The sequence below is a fragment of the Dermacentor andersoni genome, chromosome 6 (genome assembly GCF_023375885.2).
Source record: "Dermacentor andersoni chromosome 6, qqDerAnde1_hic_scaffold, whole genome shotgun sequence".
In the NCBI taxonomy this organism is placed as follows: Eukaryota; Metazoa; Arthropoda; class Arachnida; order Ixodida; family Ixodidae; genus Dermacentor; species Dermacentor andersoni.
In genome coordinates, this window is record NC_092819.1 from 148548931 (window position 1) to 148569883 (window position 20953).

Here is a 20953-nt window from a genome sequence, read left to right on the forward strand (position 1 = left end):
ACGGGACATACGCTTTAAAATTTGTGGCTGTCGTAACGCAATGCCGGTGTCGACATGAGGGGGCCGTAGCTGTATACCCACTCTGGATTTAATTTAAACAGATTTCCTGCCATCTCGAGTTATTCTTTTAGTTGGTATTGTATGCATGTAGTGTTTTCCACTCATGTAACGTCCCTGGAATGACAATACATAATATAATATCAAATAAATACATAAAGAAATTCATACACAGTTCCCATGTTGTACACTGTTATTATGCCGTAATCACCATCATCATCACCTAACTCGTATTCACTGCTTGAGCAAAGTATCTCATAGCACGATTTAGCTTTCGATTTAGCTTTAATGGTACTGAATAAGGCTAAACCAACAGGTAATTGAGGTCATACCGCTGGATTCACACGTGCAAGAAAGAGAACAGGACGTGCTACAGAACTCCTGAAACCAACGGACTCACGAACATGGATCTATGTGGAGGTATGCAGACGCATCCGAAACTCTAGCATTCATAACTGAGAGTACATTTGGGTTGAATTTTTTATTGTGTTTTTGTGCCGAATAAAGGGAAAATCCCCTTTATTCGAGACAAAAATTTATCTCTAAGATTGTATTTTGTCACTAAGCTTACATTGTCATCTGACACGGCTGTTCGTCGCTACTGCAAACATTTAGTATATATCGGAATTTCTTAACGAATTAATGCAAGCGCTCTTTTATTCACGAAAGGGAGGACCATAAGTTCGCTGGAGAGGGAGGAGGGAGATAGGATGGAGTGGGAGGCACTCACTAAGTCACGCTCACCAGGCTGCTATAGCTAGACCGAAATGGGTTCGCGGGACTGGGTGATCGGGGTGTTCGAGCATGTCTCTTGGTGGAGCTCCAATATAACGATGTAGAAAGTTATTGTTGTGTGGGTGAGGATCGGAAGTGGGTCAGTGTAAAATGAGATGTTGTGTGATGGCTTTGCATACAGAGTAGCAGAAGGTACATACGTTAGGAGCAGATCTGTTAAAAGTGCTTTTTCCGGTCACCGAGGGTTTGGCTATTTGTGAAATACGTCAGTCGGTTTGTGTCGCTGTCTTGTTGCCGAAGCTCCAGTAACTAGTGGTGGAGATGTCTTGGAGGGGTACAGTTTAGCAAAAGCAGTACCGCTGTGTTCGTCTGCATTGTCCAGAGGTTCTATGCGGACGTATATGGGGTCACTCAGCAGGGTGTCTTGGAAATCTTCGTGCGATTCAGTAGTGCAATTCGATCGATTATACAATAATGTGTGAACATGTTAGACGATGTCGTCGATGGCACGCAGTATTGTTAGCTTTTGCAGGTTGTGTCTATTGGTGAACTTCGAGAAAACCGTAATAGTCAAATATAGTGCAGGTAGAGTGCTTGCAGTACTTTTTCGTGGTTTTTTACAGCGATAGGACACTGCTTCCGTAGGTTATTTTACCAATTTCAATAGACCTGGTTAAAGTGAAGCAGGCTGTCTGGTATGTGCCACCAAAATTGCTGGATAGGCGTTTTATAGTGTGCAAGTGTTTGGTTCATAACTTTTCACCTGGGTGGTTGGAAACAGAGCTGTGCTGTAACTGTGGCTAAGAATCCCAAGAATTTTAACGTGCCCGTGTGGGGGCCCGAGTTCATGTTGTCACAGTATTATTGCCTAATGTGGCAGGAGGACGCTTCGTCTGACATTGACACATACAAGTTTCCTTTTCTCCGGCGCTACAATAAGTAAGAGTTTAGGAAGAGCATCTTGGAGTGTAATAAGGGACGCTTAAAGTTCAATGGCGCCATCCTTAGTATTTTCAGCATGGTCGTGTATTCAATCGTGTAGCATAGTCGAGTGTTCTTTGGCTGGGATATATTATTGCTAGTTTGGGGAGAATATGATCTTGGTTGACATTGTCAATTGCTTGGATGTTGTCTGGGGGCCACTGCATGAGTTGCAATTTGAGACCACCCAAAGCAACCAGAGGTTACCGTCGCTTCCCATGTCGGGTTCGAACCCTGCTTTATACACGTGTAAGCCTGGTTTTAGGTATTCGATGTCCATAATCGTCTCAGTGAGCTTAAGTATGGTTGGTGTGAGGCATGGGGCGGAGCTTGGTGATTTTATGGCGTTCGAATTCTTAGGGTACTTAATGACTTTTCTGCGGCTATCCATTTGTGTATCTATGTATGCGTGTATCTAGCCTCTTTCAAAACAACCGATTTCGTTGTGTAGTTCATAGTCGAATGATTAGGGCACCGAAATGGCTGTGCTGAGGAAACAGGGTTCGAAACCAGCCGTTTGACCAACTTCATTCAGTGAGTATGTGGCAAGATGCACATATGTGCCGCTCATCAGCGAACCTCTTTCCCGTCGACATGGGTTACTGTAGATGCAGGACTGGGTATTAGCTCCTCTTCAAGGAGACTCTCTGACGCCAACATGGAGCACTGGGATGAGCCATTTTGTCTGTGCTGGTTTTCAGTTGAACGTCTTTGATGGAAACTTCGCACACTGAGCATGTGCCAGTAGGCATGTGCCGCTCAGTAATGAGAACGCAGCTCATCTATGTTTATCCAATGCCGGGCGAAATCGAACGCATGTCACATGGTTTCCTGAAGAACAGCAACTCGACTCTTTAGCAGGCTGCGCCACAAATGCACTGGGTATGCTCCGCCTTTTAATTAACGTCTTTCACACAAACGCTTTAGCTGGCTATGCCATGAATGCGCTGTGTAACGGTCGCACTTGAGTGAAAATCTCCCTAACTTGAGTCTCTGCGTATGTGTCGCTTGGGCATGTGGTCAGCAAAGGAACCATTCACAGAGTTCGCACTAGATGGTGCAGCGTGTCTAGAAAAATGAGATAGGAGCCCAGCGTCCGCACGGCGGGTTTCTCAGCGTTAGCACGCATCGGCGCGCCGTGCTTTTCGGAGGCGACGGGAAGGTTTCACGGCAGCGCCGCTAGAAGTACAAGGACAACAAGCTGACGCTTTAGCAGCCTACATCACATATGAAGTGGGTATGTGCAGTGCTTTTCGGTGAACGTCTTCCACAGAGAGCTGCGCCGCGAATGCAATGGGTATGTGCTGCTCTTCAGTTAACCTCTCGCGAACTTGGATCACTGAGTATGTGCCACTGAGTGTGCGGCAAGCGTGGGAATAATTTTCAGCGTTCGGAAGCACCGTCGCGCCCCGCGTCTCGACTACGAATCCACGCGCGGAGTCCTCCGCAGTACCACTGGATGGCGCAGCGTGTCCACAAAGAAGCCCGGTTGTCACATGACGCGTTTCTCAGCGTTTGCACGCGCCGACGCGCCATGCATTTGCGAGGCCACGTGCAGGCTTTGCAGCGGCGGTACTAGATGGCGGCGAGTGCTCTTACAGCAGCGAGAAAGTGCACTGCAGCGAGTCCCGCTGCAGTGCCGTGAGATGCGCTTTCTTGCACTTTTGGAGAGCAGCTTTTAATGGCCTGTTCCTGCCGAGCGAACGAGTACAACAGCAAAAGATCAAAGAAAAAAGCGTAGTGCCTTCTGCTTCCGCGCACGACGTCTTCGGCGACGACCGCTACGCGATGGCACCAAAGTACCGCGCGTCATCTGTTCACTTCTGTTTCTTCTGTCGCTGCTTCTCATCGGCTAACGAATGGTAAAGGTTATCCCTTGACGCACGACGCATCTGCATGTATCAGAAGTTTCTCGAACGCTATCCATAGTTCTATCCATTGGCTGTCGTCGCGAAAGCTTTTTGTAAACCGATTGTATGCTCGACGTGAATTGGGCAGTGCTTTCTGGAAGCAATGCGGGCACCAGAAATTACTCTTGAACCTTCGACGAGTCATGTATAAAAGCTGACGCGCTTGACCAGCAGATCAGATTTTCGACGATCGCCGACTCTGGTCGTCGCTATCGTTGTGCTTGAGTCTTACATGTTTTGCAACGTTTCTCTCCGTGAGCAACGTGCTGCACGAGTCTGATTGTCCACGCCAGCCAAATAAATCGCAAAATACAAACGCGTGTAGAGCTGCGTTCAAATTGTGCAATAGACAGTATCGTTATCGTCGGTCAATTTTTTGTAATAGAATCCTTTTGCGGTTTTGGCATTGGATTGATTATTGAAAGGTGCATGTGATTCGCAACGATTCCTTAGGTCCGCTGGTTCTTTCATACTTCTAGAAGAGCTGTTTCAGTTTCGTAACACCTTCTCGGTAACGCCGTCGTGGCCCTGAGCATAGTCGCTTCTACCCCACTTAATGGCGGTATGAAGTTCTCCCAGCATAAACGGCGCGCCCATGTGAGTGCTTGTAGAAAATAGCGTGGGGGTCTCGAGGGGCCCGCCGTCATAAGTTCTGGCGTTAGGGAAAGTTGGTTTTATCTGTCAGCGATGTTTGATCTAGTTGGAGCTACATATTACCGTGTGATGTTGTATTCTGCGCTATTGAGTTTTGTAATCTATCCATGCCGAGAGCAGAAGTCTCCCTTTCTTTCCTAAAGTGGGTTTCATCGATTTTCAGGCGCAAAAAATAGGAATCATAACGGAGTATCACAGCTACGTTGTGACAACACTGGTGAGTCGTGAGCCGTTTTCCTTAAGTGTTTGCATGGAATGGAGTTAAACCATCTGCAGGCGGTGTCTATATCTGTTTCCTGCCACGTCCTCGCTCAGTCGGGCTTACACATTCTATCACGCATATTCAGTCGGATCTGTTGCGAATGTGTATTTAATATACACATATATATAATATATTCGCGCGCGTGCGCGTGTGTGTTGGAGTTTGTCATTTCGGCGTACCTTTGTGGAATGGTGGCAGGGGTGTTCTGGCGTTGCATAAGCTCCGCAGGTGTCAGCTTAAGTTCGTCTTTCTTAAAGCTTCTGTCGGCAGCAAACCTCAAAGTAATCTTTCTCCTCTCTATGTGTCACTAAAAACAACCGCGAGCCTCAATGTTCGAACAGCGCATCACATGCTATGAAGTGCGCTTTTATTTGTTTGTTTACTGCTAGATTGGCATTTACGGAGTATGTCAAGCACAAAATAGCTTTATACGGAGCGCAGAGAGCAAGGCGATACTAGGGAAGTGCTAGCGAAGCAACCAAAGACGCACTGGAAAACCACCGTGTTGTGTTTATTGAACTGTTTTGTGCTTTTAAATGCTGAACTGACTGGCGTGCACGTCCAAAGTTCGGGTTTCGTAGGTATTTCATTGTGTTTGACAATGGGTGGAAGTTTCGATTCCATCTTTATTCAAAGCAGGATATGCACACTCTGGACCTTACGCCCTTCCAATACTCGGGGGCAAACCTCACTGGCTTCGAACTGCTGAACAGGGAACTATGGGAGCAAGACATCGGTGCCGTCCGCCAGGCATACGCTCAAAAAGGCGTTTATCCCATATTCCTTGGGCCGAGGCCTTCCAGAAACCTCATGCGGGTGAGTCTTTGACTGCTGCCGAGAGCATGTCTTTGCGTAAACGGCAAGAGATTTGCCAGGGTTCATTACCGCAATAGAAATTTGCAAGGTCCACTACATGTTTATGACATTAAAAACAGCTGCGGCTGTGTGAAAAATATATCCACAAGAAGTAGTTGTTCACTGCGGCTGTACCAGAATTATGGAGGAAGAGTTCGTGAAGCAGTAATTTCACACAGAAATATTGACCTCGGGAGCTCCCATTTAGACGCACGCGAATCGAAATGTTACATTTCTCGGCAACCACAACACCAATTTTGATGAGATATATTACATTAAAAAATGTTTGAACCTAGTGGCTTTGAAAAGCGCATTTTTATTAGCCAGTCAATGATTTAGAAAAAATTCTTGAATAGATTAAACTTTGAAAACCTCACTATCAAGTTTAAAAATCCAACTTAGTAGTGAAAACCCAATGTCATAGTTCTGTAAACTTGACCTAAAAAGTTGGAGGACGCATAAGCTTCGCCTTTAAGAGGAAGCTTTAGCTCGGGCCGAACTCCGACGCGGCCTATTCAAATACATGTAAAACGCAAATACGGTTATCTGAAATAACCCCTGGACCTATTTTACTGAAATTTGTTGTATTTGAGAGAGAAAGTTAAATTCTAGTCACTGTTGGCAGCGAAATTTCGATTTAGGGCTTGAATTTTTTTTTAAAGGTCTTCAAATATTTGACCGTCTGAAAAATATAGAAGCACGAAGTTTACAAATTCATAGCTCTGCATCAAGAACTGATATCGTGGTTCTGTAAACGGCATCCCTTAGATCATTCAAAGCGGACAAATTCGGTGAGTCATTTTACATCTTACGTGAATTTGTTACGTTGGTTACAAGGGTTCTGCAAAAGTTGTATTTACCTACTACTAAATTTTTTTATATTCATGTGTAACATATCAATTTTGTCCGCTTTAGATGTACTATTAGATACAATTCAGAGAATTGTGTTATCATTTATCGTTGTTGAGTTACATAGTTGTAAACTTGATAGTTTCCATTTTGAAAATTTTTGATTTTTGCCAATTTTTAATAAAAAATTGACGGCTTAACTCGAAAATTCAAGACCAACAGTCACTAGATTTTAAGTTTTTCTTTTAAATTCAACAAACTTCGTCAAATTTAGTGCGGTGGTTGCCGAGAAAAACGAATTCTCCTTTTACATGTACTTGGATAGGAGCACCCGAGCTAAAGCTTCCTCTTAAGAGTGGAACACTACAGCATCCAAAGATCCCTGACTGCTTCCCAGGATTCGCGGCAACTGCAGCATATGTAACCGTAATGTTAACCGGGAAACTCTGGTGGCGAACGCAATGCACGAAGGTGAGCTTTCTGGTCAAAACGAGACCTCTTGCGTGGGCGGTGATGCGGCGGAGGAGAGCGCCGTCTGGATGTGTCGCAAAGAACCGGGCGCGCCGGTTCTCGGACGCCGTGGCTGGTCTATGTATGGTAGAAACGCTGCAAAAGGTGCCTATATTTGAGCTTGCGCTTAACAGAATTATGTTTTCTCGTATGTTCAAGTTATATTCCGACACTATCATGTGTGTAGGTTGTGTGTAAGTCGTACTTTACGATTTTTCTGACGTATACTACTTTCAGGAATTCAATTATTTGGCCAACTTCTTCGCGCTGCATGGAGGGTCTGCGTCGTTGGGTATCCATGTTTGCCGAAACGACGGTCGACGCTATACACGCGCCACCGGCGCCGGGTTTTCTGTGACCCGGAACCCTTAACGCTGTCGCGTTAATATTGCATCCCAGGTGGACAAAATGGTAGATTATACAGTGATCTAAAACCTGGGATTAACTCGTGAGACGTCTTTTGCGAAACTCACGTAAATATTGTAACAAGTTTATATATTATGTTTCACTTTCGATTCTTTATATTTCAATCTGAATTCAGTGCTTCGAAATGTGGCTAGAAATATTGGCAAATATAAGCTACAAGTTTTGTCAAATATAAGATACAAAAAGAGGTCGCATAATCCTTAACTGTATGGGAGCCTCATATGAAGGTTAGTTGAGGAGAGGACAGTCTGCACGACAGTAAAATAAAACGAGTTCATGCTGTTCTCATATTGTCGATTTAAGAGTAAAAGAAATCTCAGTCAGTAAATTGAGCACAAATACACAAAAAGTAAAAAAAAAGTAATAAATAGAAACAAAAAGGTCAAATTATGCGAGTATGAAAAGGTGAGTGTCAAACGCCAAGCACACGCACACGAACATAACGCGAAGAACGCACATATATTTATTCCGGTAAAAAGAGAACTTACACGGTCAAAAAAGAAAACTAGGAGCAAATTGCGTGAAAGATAAGATAGGTAGGAAACATAGATGAAAGTGCCAACGCCGGCACATTAAGTGCTTTCCGCCAACCTCCGGCGGCAGGCTGACGCCCCCTACCTCCCTGATGCATCATGGTACACAGTGAACAAAAATGATTGAAACAAAAACAAAGAAAAAGGAATACACATCAATTAGTAAATTCCGCAAGAGCATTTTTTGATCATTTTATGTCGTCTTACTGACTGTTATAACTAAGATGAAGCAGTTCCACAATAAAATGCAAGAAAAATGAATGTGCATGCACCATAATTTTCGCTCACTTTGAGCAAGATAAAGTTTTTTTTTTTTAATGCGAACCTCTCAGTGTTACCGCTGACTACAGATGATGTTGAAATTAGGCCAACCGTGGGCTTATAGCTTATCAGGTTCTAAATGAAGACGCCTAAATTGCAGTTAAATATCTCACATATGGTACCATGTAATTGGTTCTGAGCGGTTCTCTTGAATTTGCATTGTAAGTGGTGTAAGTTTGATTCCTTGATTTTGAATGACTTGCAGCGAGCTGATAGGAGTAGCATATATGTCTCTCCGAGACACCGCATCATAGTTATGTGAATATAAATGTATAATACAGCGACAAGTATGCGTTAGGGCATAAATGTGGAGAAGCACTAATCAGGGCTCATATGCGGTAAGACATTTTCTTTATTAGGGATTCATTAGAATGACAGAACTTAAGATTGCTGTCTACTTTGACTTCTAAATATGTGACGCATTGACTTGCGCTAATTAGATGCCGACTAAGTGATACGACAGCTATACTATACCAGAGACATTGGCGAGAGCTCAAAACATTTAGCTATGATTTTAAATGCATGTATGGGCAGTTTGATTTTAATGCACCATTATTGAACGTTTCCAAGAGGAGCGTTCAATTAAAATAGTAGTGCTGAAATGACATCCACAACATATCACTGGCTGGCTTCAAACTACTATAGGCTGTAAGCTGTAAATACATATAACGAATTTCCCCCGATAATTTCAATGTTTTAACAGAATAAGTTTACAGAACTACGATATGGTTTTTCAATGCCGATTTAAACGTTCTTTTTTTTACTGCGGGCTTCGATTTCTTGAAACTTGCCTATTTTTGGCAATATGCGTAAAACAATGGAAGTCATGAGTTACAATGTTGATTTGCGAAGTAGCTAGAATAATTTGTTTCTTTTGAATACAACAAATTTCAGTGCAATCAGTCAGTCGGTTCAGAAAAGCATTCCCGTGTTTTGCACGTATCTGCGTAAGCCAAGCGGAGTTGGGCTAGGGCTAAAGCTTCCTCTGAAGTCCTTAGCTGCAATGTTAGAACATTTACTCTTCTGGGCATCTGCAGGAACCCTAGAATTCAGCGCAATAGTCAAGAGCAGCATCACTGGTTACAGTGCAGAAAGCGCTGCAAATCAGTGTTGCGGAAATCCTTTGGGTTAGGGAATTTAACCAAAAGGAAAGTTTAGGTTGGATGACAATTTTTACCTTCAGTGGAACTTGTTAAAGATAGCGGGATTTCTGGAGAATACATTTCCCACATTCACGTTGCCTGCACATAAATCTAAGTACACTAAAACACCTGTGTACTAAGATTTAGGTGCACCTTAAAGAACCCCAGGTGGTCCAAATTTCTGGAGCCCTCCACTGCGGCGTTCGTCATAATGAGTTCGTTGTTTTTGCACGTAAAACGCAATTATTGTTTTTGAACTCGTTATTGCGAATTAATTCGCTATCACCTTGCGATTTGCGAGCATGTTGATCAGCTCAGGAGTGACAGAAAAAGTTCCAGAGGGGCGTTGGTGTCAGGTTGTATCGCCACACCAAGACAACTTTCCCCTTTCAACGGCGGAGCTTGCTTTCTGAGAAAACAACAAGGGGTTATTTCGTGACTTTACGCTACTTTGTAGTAGGCTACGATTTCTCTAGTTCTGTGGGTGAAGCCGCGGAACGCCTATCGTTGCTAAAACGCGACAACAACGACTCACCATGCAATGTGCGTTTTGCCATGCAATCTCCGTGCAGTTTCTTATCATAGCAGCTCTTGTCGGCTTCATTTGGGAACTGTCCTTGTTACCCAGACAGAAGCTGCACTCGCTCAAGACGCAGTGAATATCCTCGCAAGAGGAGTGGGGAGCTTGGCGACAACAGGAAAGCTGGGCCGGCCACCTGCCATACGCTGCCAAGGGAATCATTCCTTTGAGGTGTGGGAGCAGTCTCGGCTCCTTGTGGACGCTGTGAAGAAGGTACTATGACAGCGGTGTGTTGCCGGCTCCGGCTTAAGTCATCAGTGCCCGAAATAAAAGGTTACAAATTTTCTTGGCAATGGCCACTGTAAGCATAAAGGAAAACTGTCACTTTAGAAGGAGACTTGGAATTTTTTTAATTGTACTCATAGTTAAGGAAAATTTATGGCGGCAAAAAGCGCATCATTCCCAGGACGAAGAAAGCTAGAAAGGCACGAGTGCTGATTAGTAGCTAAAATTTGTATTAAAAGTGCACCTGCCAGTACACCAGCGAAATCATTCCACGAGGACGCCCCCGTGGTGTAATCGGAAGCCTCTGACCACAAACGAACATTTACGGTTCATCGAAAACCAGCTGAACTTGTTCTGAGCGCAATGTAGCGAATTCGTATTCCAGTGCATTCGTGTTTGTCGTGTGGCGCACAATGAGGGCCATTTTGGCATAAGTCTGTCGAGGTTTGTTTTAAAGCTCCTCGCAAGGTTTAGTGCTGTTTCGACATTGACATGCACCAGCTAGCACGCGCTAATACCTTGACGCCAGTCTCCATGCTTTTGGAGCTTGGATTATTCGAGGCGCAAACAAATTATTCAAGAACGATCACCCCATTGTTTTTTTTTTCCATTTCAGGGCAAATAAAGCTGCAAGTCGCCGCTGACACGTGATTCAGGTTACACACATCGCTTATGATTTGAGGTTTCGACTTTCCTCTCCTAAATATAGTTGAATCCATATACAAAAGCCGCGTTTGCTTATCGACTGCATTCGAAAAAAACTTCTGGTGCATACTTGCTGCTCACAAAACCCGCAACTAATGTTTTTGTGCCTCGAATCTGGTTAAGTGGTTATCTTCTAGTCTGTATACCACAGATCTATGTGAAAAAATAATAACAACATTCCAGAGACGCACATTCGAGCTTTAGCGCGATAAGCAGGGCAATTGCACGGGATTCCTGGAATAGCAGCCTAGTAGTAAAAAACTTATGTAGTGGTACGGGTGGCACGCTATATTTTTCCAGAGAAATTAAACGCCGAGTAGGTGGTGGTGGTGGTGGTGGTGATGTTGAAGCAGGCGGGGTTAGCCTGGCATACATAGCCGGCAATTGTTCCGCCTGATCCTCCTTCGAGTTGAGATCAGTCGAGTACGACTGAACGCAGCATATACATCGCTTAGCCTCGCATTTGTAACTTTTATGTCGCAAGGAAATGAGATCGCGTGCAGTGCTTGCAGGAAAGAAATTAAGATGCTTATTTGCCTTATGCGTCTAAAAAATGTCAGGCTAACAATAAAAAAAAAAGAAAATACGGAGACACAGTTGTTACCCCTCCGGCTCCCTGATATTTTCAAATGAAGAGTTCCTTTTTCCTTATTCTACCCCTAGAGTGTAAATGAAATAAATGTTCATTTTTCATTATACTGGCATTTTTATTTCCCCATTACGTCAGCCCATTAATCCTGCATTTCCCATTAACTCGGCCTATTGCAAGATGAAAGGGCTCAAATAGCCGGAGTCTCGTTAGGAGGACGTATGAAGAGAAGTGCACTGTTTCCAAAAGAAGTACTGTGAAAAAAATACTACAGAGGACTTTCTCCGCCACAATGTGCTCATTGTAATATGACAGGGGCGACGCGCTCCCGCTGTATTTCGTTGTCTATGTGAAGAAATGGAACGCTGAAAACATAAACGTACGCCACCGCACAGTAGTGTTTTGAAAAACTGATTGAAGCTCTTGTGATAAAGTTTCTACGTCAGCCTAATACCGGTAAAGTGCACAGACGCCCGATTAGTGTTCTGAAAAAAAAAAAAAATGTCCGGGTGGCGAGATTCAATTTGTACTACGTTACACCCAAACTGCGACTTACGAAAGCAAATCATGAACGCCCAAAATAAAGCACGTTGCCGTCTGCCATAATGTGAACATTCACCAAATGTCTACATTCACAATATTTTGTCACACAGGCTCGATATTTTGTGTGAGCGTTTGTTGTGATGTTCGCCTATATATAGAGGGAGATAAAGTAGTGATAAGGGGAAGCGAGAACCGCCTACAGATAGAGGGAGAGAAATCATTGTTTAGCGGTTGGGCAGGAAGGTTGGCCAGGTTGGTTCTCCAGCACTGGCGAAGAAGAAAAAGACCCACTGCTTCATTATTCTATCCAGAAGGAACACTGGCTCTGTGGTGTTGCTGTATCACTGCACGGCAAAAATAAAATAAAAATTAAAATGCAACAAGACCATCTGAAGATATGCACTCTCACAGAGCATTTGCTTCAGCGGAAATGAGCGAGATTGTTGGTCTCGTAAAGAAACAGCGCAGGAATACACGGAACAAGAAAAAAGAAAATAGCGCACTCCCTGAACTCACCGCTCAAAATTTAATAAAATAACGAGGTTAACATAAGCGCACAAAATATCACAAGGTAGATGCTGAATCGCTTTGCATTTCGCAAATGAAATGCTGTGCTTTTCTTTATCGGTGTGTCCGTGCGCTGGTTTTGTACGATGTAACCGTACCAACTCGGCCAGCCTACTGTGCTTCTAAAAGATTCTTTAACTTTATAAAAACAAATTCTCTTGTATTCTGAAATTTTTCCTTAACTGAACGGAAATCGCAACCACAGTATAACGTGGAGAACTCGCTATCAATACGGTTAGTCAATGAGATTTGCTCATCTATTCAACATTTCTTTAATTGACAGTTTGGAGCAGCGTCATCAGCTACGCAAGTAGGGACAGACAGAGCTCTTATCTGGAAGCCAAGATTTCTTGATTTCCGAAAGGGATGCAGCTCCTCTCCCCGCGAGTACGGCCTTTCGGCGCATGGCTAGTGGGTACACAGACATGCCGCGTGGTCTTTTCTTGAATTCTTGTGCATTCCTTAAAGCTCGTTTGCAATTTTTTTTTCGATTAGTCAGTTATATATTGCGTAAAAAAATGTGCAAGAATATAATTCATGCGTTCGTCCTGTTCCTCTTTACAGAGCAATGATTTCCTTGAAGGAGGTCATTCTTTTAAAACAAATTATACACTCCCACACCACCTCCTAAAACTTCGATAAAAGAAAGGGCTTTCGTTCGTTCCCTTAGTGGTATTATTTTTTTATGCAGGAAATTAGAGACTACTGAAGACGTTTTTTGCTAATAATTTCTGGGATGGGGTTTTGTTGAGGCGCGTCCTGAAACGGACCTTACGAAAATACTTCCCTCTGGACGCCCTTGACAATAAATTTCTCCGAGTTCAAAATAAGGAGGGCCCACAGTTGGATCTGGCTCTGTTACTAGTACTGCACAGAATATGGCGATCTAGCATGGCGGCACGTCACATTAGTAAGAATGCACATTGGGTTGCAGAGTACTTTTAGAGTATATGCTTTCCTTTGTAGAAGCACAAATGAACCAATCCAATGTTGCTCAATAAAGCCGACAAGCCGAAAGCCTTCTATACGTTAGGGAATTTCAGAAAATCTGTAAGGACAGCCCAAGCTCGGCTAAAGTTGCACTTTTTTCTTCTACTTGTTTCTTTGCTGCTACAAAAAAAAATGTGTTTACAAAGGCAATAACAAAGTCGTAGTGCAGGTTGCTTTGCCACATCTACTATGCATGCCACATTTAATTAGCAATCGTATAGACTCGCGCACGCAATTAGGTTCACCCGATATTGCGTTATTCTTACCATATTCACTCATGAGTCACCAGCTTCTGTGTGCAAATCCCGCGGGTCCAGTTGGAATTCGTGAACTATATATATATATATATATATATATATATATATATATATATATATATATATATATTGTGTGTGTGTGTGTGTGTGTGTGTGTGTGTGTGTGTGTGTGTGTGTGTGCGTGTGCGCGTGCGCGTGCGCGTGCGTGTGCGTGTGTGTGTGTGTGTGTGTACTAATAATACGTTCAGGCGGAAAATCACGTGCGCCGATTTTTATTGAATTGCGACTATTGGGTCGCTGAACGTGCCTTACGATTTGAACAGGTGTACTGAGGAGCATAGAAGTTTATTTTATATGCGAGGGAAGCTGCAAAAAAATACAATTACGCAGTCCGGAACGCTCATATCACTATTTCTTACACCTTCCCAAGCTATACAATATTTAGTAGTTTTTTTTTTTTTTTTTTTTTTGCTGAGCAAACGAACAGGCCTAACGCAATTCTGTTGTTTCGGCAGCTCTGGACTTCACATTTACCGGTCCCTTTTCGTTCTCTCCGTTAGCGGCATCGCACACGTGTCTCAAAATTGTGAGGAGATTCGTGACAGTGGCAACTATAGTGTGCGTGAGCTTTAACAACTAGAACACAGCGTTAGCACACAGCGCTAACAAACACAACAAGGCATGGTAAAGCTACAGCTGCTACGCTGGGCCTACTTTCATGCGGTAACTCTCGTCTTGCCGTGAAAACAGTATTTAAAATGTTGTTCAGGCCTTGTTGTCGTCGCTTTCGCTAGTTTCTAGGGTTTCTCTTGCTTAAAAAGACTCTTTCTGTTCTGGAAGTGCCTATGCATTGAAATAACCGAAAAGGAAATGGCAAATAAAGGTATTGCTATCTAGCATTAATGAAACGTTGGATGTTTGTAAGCGTTGTCCTTACGCGTTTTTCCCAGACGCCTTTCTCCGGTCTGACTGGTCCCGTCTCGCTCGACCACATGGGTCGCCGGCACAATGTATCTCTTCATGTGGTGAAGCTGAAGCGAGGAGGTCTGGCTTCAGTAAGTAAACTTTTTTTCCATTCCTGTTTCGCAGCTGTTGGCGCATGTCCTTTGAAATAATATTTAACATCGACCTGCCTTATTCTTACAGGCTATTGTGCGTGTGTGCTCGAATACGTACTCAAATTTACCTATTATGGCGTCTGAAATGAAGAGGCCCGCATATAGCGGCCGAAATCAATGCCAAATGTCAGCGTGGCTTGCTGGGCGCACAAAGCGAAGCTGGGTGTGAGGGGGGAGGTTTGGGGTGTTCAAATTTAGCCTATGCTATTTATGAGCGATAGCTGCAGAGAAATCTTTCTTAGGAAGCCTCTGAGTCAGCGTTCATCATATTGTCTTATTATCAACCCAAAATATGACATCGTAAGTAGGTACGTACAGACATAACGGGGTTACCTGTTTCAATGTGGTGGGACAAACAAAAACATTACCCTTGATTGAAATGATCTCTATTAAAGTACTGTCAGTTACCCAGGCTGCAGGAAACGCGGGGCGGATGTATGGCATGTTTCAGTTATGTGGATTTTCAGGCAGCCGTTTACCCGATGCTTTATTCGGAGGGGCCGTGTGCTGAGGACGACTGATAGCAGCGACGATGACGAGTATTCACGTAGAAAGAATAGAAAGGGTGAAGATAGTGCTCACAATATATGCATTGCAGGCTTTGAAAAAAAATAAGTGATTTGCATACGTAACTTCCGACCGAAACTGCTGCACGAAGACCATTATACCACAGACAGAATAAACCCGAGCACTTGCTCATAGATAAACTTTTGCCAAACACGTGCACGCACGAACTTTACCCGATTTAAATTAGAGATTAGTGCAATATATATATATATATATATATATATATATATATATATATATATGTATGTATGTGTGTATGTGTGTATGTGTGTGTGTGTGTGTGTGTGTGTGTGTGTGTGTGTGTGCGTGCGTGCGTGTGTGTGTGTGTGTGTGTGTGTGTGTGTGTGTGTGTGTGTGTGTGTGTGTGTGTGTGTGTGTGTGTGTGTGTGTGTGTGTGTGTGTGTGTGTGTGTGTGTGTGTGTGTGTGTGTGTGTGTGTGTGTGTGTGTGTGGATGAATCAGATGGACCTTTCGTCCATCTCCTCCTTCTGCTACGTTCAAGTTTAACACGAACGAGCCCAGTTGCACCTACTAGCCATTGACAATGCATACGAACGTCAATATCGTACGACGGCATCGGAGAAGTGCATACTCAACCAGACACGTAAAAATAACAATAAACGAAATATTGCCAACAGACCAAAATTGCCTCTGTAGAGGTATCTTTTGCCGAAAAGCACATATGCTTAGCGAAAAGTTTGGTCGCAAGATAGCACCTTCGCAAGCACCATATCGTTTTCAATTACACAGTTTGCGCGTATAGAATAACATGTCTTCTCTTTGTGACCAAACCAACTGGTGGTATCTTTACCTACCCATTCAATATCCAATGCATATACAAATGTACTCAATGGTATGCGCGGTTTAGGAATCGTTTAGGCGCCTCATATGAGCTTACAAATTTTAGGGAGAGAACACTTGACAAACGAAACGCTTGAGTTCTAGCTGAATTGAGCCCATTCCGCATCTCTGTATATTTATTGGAGGACTTCTTTCTCGCTTACCAAGTCAATTTTCAATCTCTTTTTCTGAACGCGTTGAAATGTAGTGAGATTTCAGAACTTTGCTGGTCTCAAAGTGGTATCAAAGCGTTTGTTTACCAATACCTAGCTTATTATTGACCATGCAGGAAGGAAAGAACAAGGTCAGAGCATTGAGCGACACAACTGGAACCAGGACAGTCGGCCCAAAATAGCACATGCTGTGACGCGGATGACCTATAGATCAGGCCTATTAAACATGTGTTAGATATTATTTCTTATGCGCTCGAATATACCTTTGACCTTACTTTTTCTGCTGGAACCTTCCCGCAAGAAGTTCAAGTTGGGAAAGTACTAGCGTTGCAAATATGCTGAGATAAAACACGTTTAAAGTTTACAGGCCCGTATCTATATTACCCGTAATATCAAAATGCTTAGAAAAACTGATTCACAAGAGCTTGGATTCTTGCTTTGATAAGAACCATGTCATCACTTCGCAATTCGCGTTCGTGAAAGGTCGCTTTCTTAGAGCAGAAGAAATTTATACTGGATTCTTTTGAACGTAAACTACACACATTAAGCATCTTCGTAGATTCCTCGAAAGCGTTGACACGATAATTCATGCGACTATGCTAAAGAAATGCATTTAATACCGCTTTCGAGGTACATTTTTCTAAAACTGCTCGAAACATTAATGTACCGTCAGCAGATGGTTGTCACCAATGATCACGCCTCCAATTCACAAGCACTTTCAGCGAGAGTGCCCAAGGGTAGCGCTTTGGGATGCCTGTTATTTTGCATATACATCAATGACGCTGTAAATAAAGACACTTCGGCAAAGTATATAATATATGCTGATGATACAACGATACTTCTAACTGCACAAGATGACAAAAACTTAATTAGCAACGCCACTCACATGCTTACGAAGTTATCGTCCTGAACAAATGTAAATTCTTCGAAAAATAAGCGCTACCAAACCGAAAGCTGTTTTGTTTAGGCCTTGAACTCGAAACAGCGTCTCCCACGTACAATTCAAGCGTAGCAATTCAGAAATCCACATAGTACCTGGTTTTAAATGCCTAGGTGTAACTTTCGAACAACGAAAATGCTCACTTTCGAACTGAATCAATGAACTTTCAAATAATGTCGGAGACATTACATGTTGAATCACTGCTTTCCAATACCTGCAAGATTTCGGGCATTCGTCGAGGCTACGTTTTACATCAACAGAAACAGTCAAACTTCTCCTCTATAGATATTTGTTTTTACCTCGTATAGACTTTATACTGTCATCTTGTTTTGGCCGCAACACCTTTGGCGATGTTCGTCAAATTTTGATGACTGGCCTAATCTTTCACCTTACTGAACAAATATCCGTAAATTACATATAATACCGAAAAATACTATTGGTCCCAATTGAAAATGTTCCTTATGGTGGTCACACCGCCTCACTTTTTTCATGAAATCATTCTAGTTACTCTACCATAGTGTTACCACGAAATTCTCATGAAGCGGTACACGCAGGCCTTAGAAGTGATGAATTTATAACCGTAACTTAAGGCTAAGAAAGTTTACTTATAACACTCGTCTCGTTCAAGTGTGAGGCATTCGGGAACAAGCACTGGAAACAAATCCTGCGATTTCTTTCGCCGCTTCACTTGGATCTACTTACAATCTGAAAACATCGATTAAGGCATTTCAACGCTTTCTTTTGCCCGTTGTTGAACTCAAACTCCTTGTACTATTTCGTTTATGCCGCTGTGCCGCTATTCTTATGCTATTGTTGAATTATTGTAGGTTGTACCACAGAGGAAGGAATACAACAAGAGCGCACACTCCCATAGAGCCCAACGGCCCAATTGGCTGCAGCTCACCAAGCCGTCGGCGTTAATACCTCCACCACACTTCCGGTTTCTGTTTTGTGCGAGCGCGTTTTGAATACTAGCTGGTACGTGTCACGCCGGCCCCTGCTTTTTTTTTTTTTTTTTGCTTCTACAGCTCAACCACGCGCGCTCTTCGCGCGAAGTCGTATTATTATTAAGCAAAATTGATAACGATCTTCACAAGTCGCCGTCCAATATGTGCCACGTGCAGCTTCATAAAGACGCCATGTGAAATGAGGAGGTGTTTATTCTATTCTTTATAAATGCTCGTTGTGGACTTTTTGTGCGTTCATCCAACTTTGTGGCACCAGGTAAGCAGCAGTACTTTCCGCAGGAAGCTCCACCAGACGACGTCAGCTGAAAAAAAAATTAATTACAAGGAAGTATTATTTTGGCATAAACATGTAAGAATAATGCGTGTAGAGGCGAAGCGTGCGAGAGTGGTGAATGCGCGGCATTACAAACAAAAGCAGTTTGTATTTACACACACGGCGTAGAATATACCCGACCTATTTCAAACAATACCGTACATACCACGAGAACGTTCTATTTCCAAGCATTCCCCTCTTCCGGGCCTTATTTCCTGCACTTTAATGGCACGAATACACGGTCTACTGCGCATTTCCAGAACTTGGCTAGAACCGACGCGATATAGTATACGCTACGAATACACAGAGGCGGCCACAACACAGGCTATCATCCAACTATGCTGGACGTTCCCAGAATTCCTTCTACTCGCACTCAAAAGAAATGTGCGGGTGCCGTTCAGAAGACGGAATTTTCGAGTCACCAGTTCCTGGCGTTTGAGCTCCTTGGCGTTATCTTTTGCGCGTTCTGCCGGCGCAAGCAACACACTCCCGTGTTATAACTCTTGAGCGTTAATATTTCGTCGCGTTTTCGGCAAGCGTCAGTACCGAAAGAAGGCTTAAATTTTTGCGGGGCCATAATTGTCACAAGCATGTCGCAGTAAGATTCAGTACGCGCCAAAATAACTTTGTCACCATGGCCGAGCTACTTTTCGCTGCGTCACGACAGGCGCGGCGAGCGTGCCTCATAATTGAAAAAAAAAAGTACCGAAAATAATTTTCAACAATGTTGGGCGTCAGAGGAAGCGCCAGGAACTTGTCTTGTCAGTGCAATAAAGCGCGAAACTGCGCACCACGGCGGAGCTGATTTTCGCTAACCGCGTCACAGTGCCAGGCGCGCTCACTGCGCTTGAAAAGTACCCCAAAAACTAACGAAATTAGTTACAATAATGTTGGGGCCAGATTAAGCGCCAAAACTTGTCGCGGTAAGATTCAGTACACGCGAAACTGCGTCACAGCACCCTGTGCGACTAGCGTGCCCAAAAACAACCGGGAATAAGTTATAGTATTGGGGCTCATAGAAAGCGTCGCAAACATCTCCCAATACGATTAATTAATACAAATTAACTGCGCCACGACGGCCGCGCTGCTTTTCGTTAACTGCGTCACAAGTCTAGCATAGGTGCATTCAAGCCTAATTGCTTGAAATGCGTCGCAGACTGTCGAACAAAATTTCTCACCTTGCCATAGTCCAATAGTGCAGCGGTGCCATGTAGAAGCTCAGAAGGAACGCAAGAATTCGCTTGGATCCCAGCAAACCAGGCTAAATCCACAAATAGAAAAACAGGCAGACGGGTGAACCAACAGGCCAACGCTCAGATGCGCGGCCGGTCTCTCTGGCTTCGGCAATGGGCCCGACGAATGACGCAAGCATCTGGCTCGTCATTCGCCTGTCGCTAGGCAACGGAAGTAAGCCGCAAAGTTTATTTTATACGCAGATATTTTTACTCTTCCCGGGAAACAATACAAAAATTAAACAATTTCTGTTAATCTCATTTCACATTCTTTTTTTTTTTTCGATGGTCACGGCACCAAGCAGTCGGCGTTAATATTATAGCGTGACGTATTTCCTGTTACCACTTTTCGCCGAGTGTCCGCTCTTGTTATATTCCTTTCTCTATGCTTGTACTATATTGTGTATAGCGGGCGATTCGACCCGCCTCATTTGTATGTTTTATATATTCTAGCCTCGGTGCTGATGTTTTATTTATTGCGATATTGATACCGAACCGCCACCACAGTGTGGCTGCACTGAGGAGCAAGAAGACGACGTGTGCCCGCTTGATATATCGTCGCCTTTTCGGCCTCCGTTAGCTCCCCTGTAAATAGATTGTAAATAGCACTGGACATCAGCTACACTTAACATTAATTTGGTGGAGGCGGACGTTCCCCGTACCCTTCATGGAGCTCCGCAGCGGTCGCAACGGTGACAGTGCAAGTTCGGCTCCTGCTGGCGGCACTTCATCTACGCAAGCGTCTCCGCCTGCAACCTCAACCTACATCGCCGTTTCCCCTCCTCGGGATCCTGATGTTTTCACCGGAGTCGGCAGTCCTGATGCTGGCGACTGCCTCCGCTTATACGAACGTGTCAGCACCAGTCACAGGTGGGATCCGACTATTATGCTTGTCAACGTTCTTTTCTACCTCGACGGAGCTATATATATATATATATATATATATATATATATATATATATATCGCTTCGGTGTATTCTGTCGTTATGGACAGCGCGAGAGAAGCAACAACGACATAACGAAGCTAGGAAGAGACAACGCGCTCAAGAGACGCCAGAAGAACGCGCCGCACGACTCGAGAAGCGTCGTAACGAAGATGCTGCTAGAAGAAG

The 20953-nt window shown here is 43.7% G+C and overlaps 1 protein-coding gene across 3 annotated transcripts in view; it reads left to right on the forward strand.

Moving 5' to 3' along the window:
* LOC126523656 (glutamate receptor ionotropic, kainate 2-like) overlaps positions 1-20953 on the forward strand; it is a 188529-nt gene that overhangs the window by 136200 nt on the left and 31376 nt on the right. The window contains exons 6-9 of one of the 3 annotated variants that reach the window (XM_050172254.2): positions 4501-4554; positions 5236-5415; positions 9864-10028; positions 14642-14746. In XM_050172254.2, coding sequence (XP_050028211.1) covers positions 4501-4554; positions 5236-5415; positions 9864-10028; positions 14642-14746 — 504 coding nt within the window. The remainder of the gene's footprint in view (positions 1-4500; positions 4555-5235; positions 5416-9863; positions 10029-14641; positions 14747-20953) is intronic. The other 2 variants (XM_050172255.2, XM_055066949.1) reach the window with 2 other exon arrangements.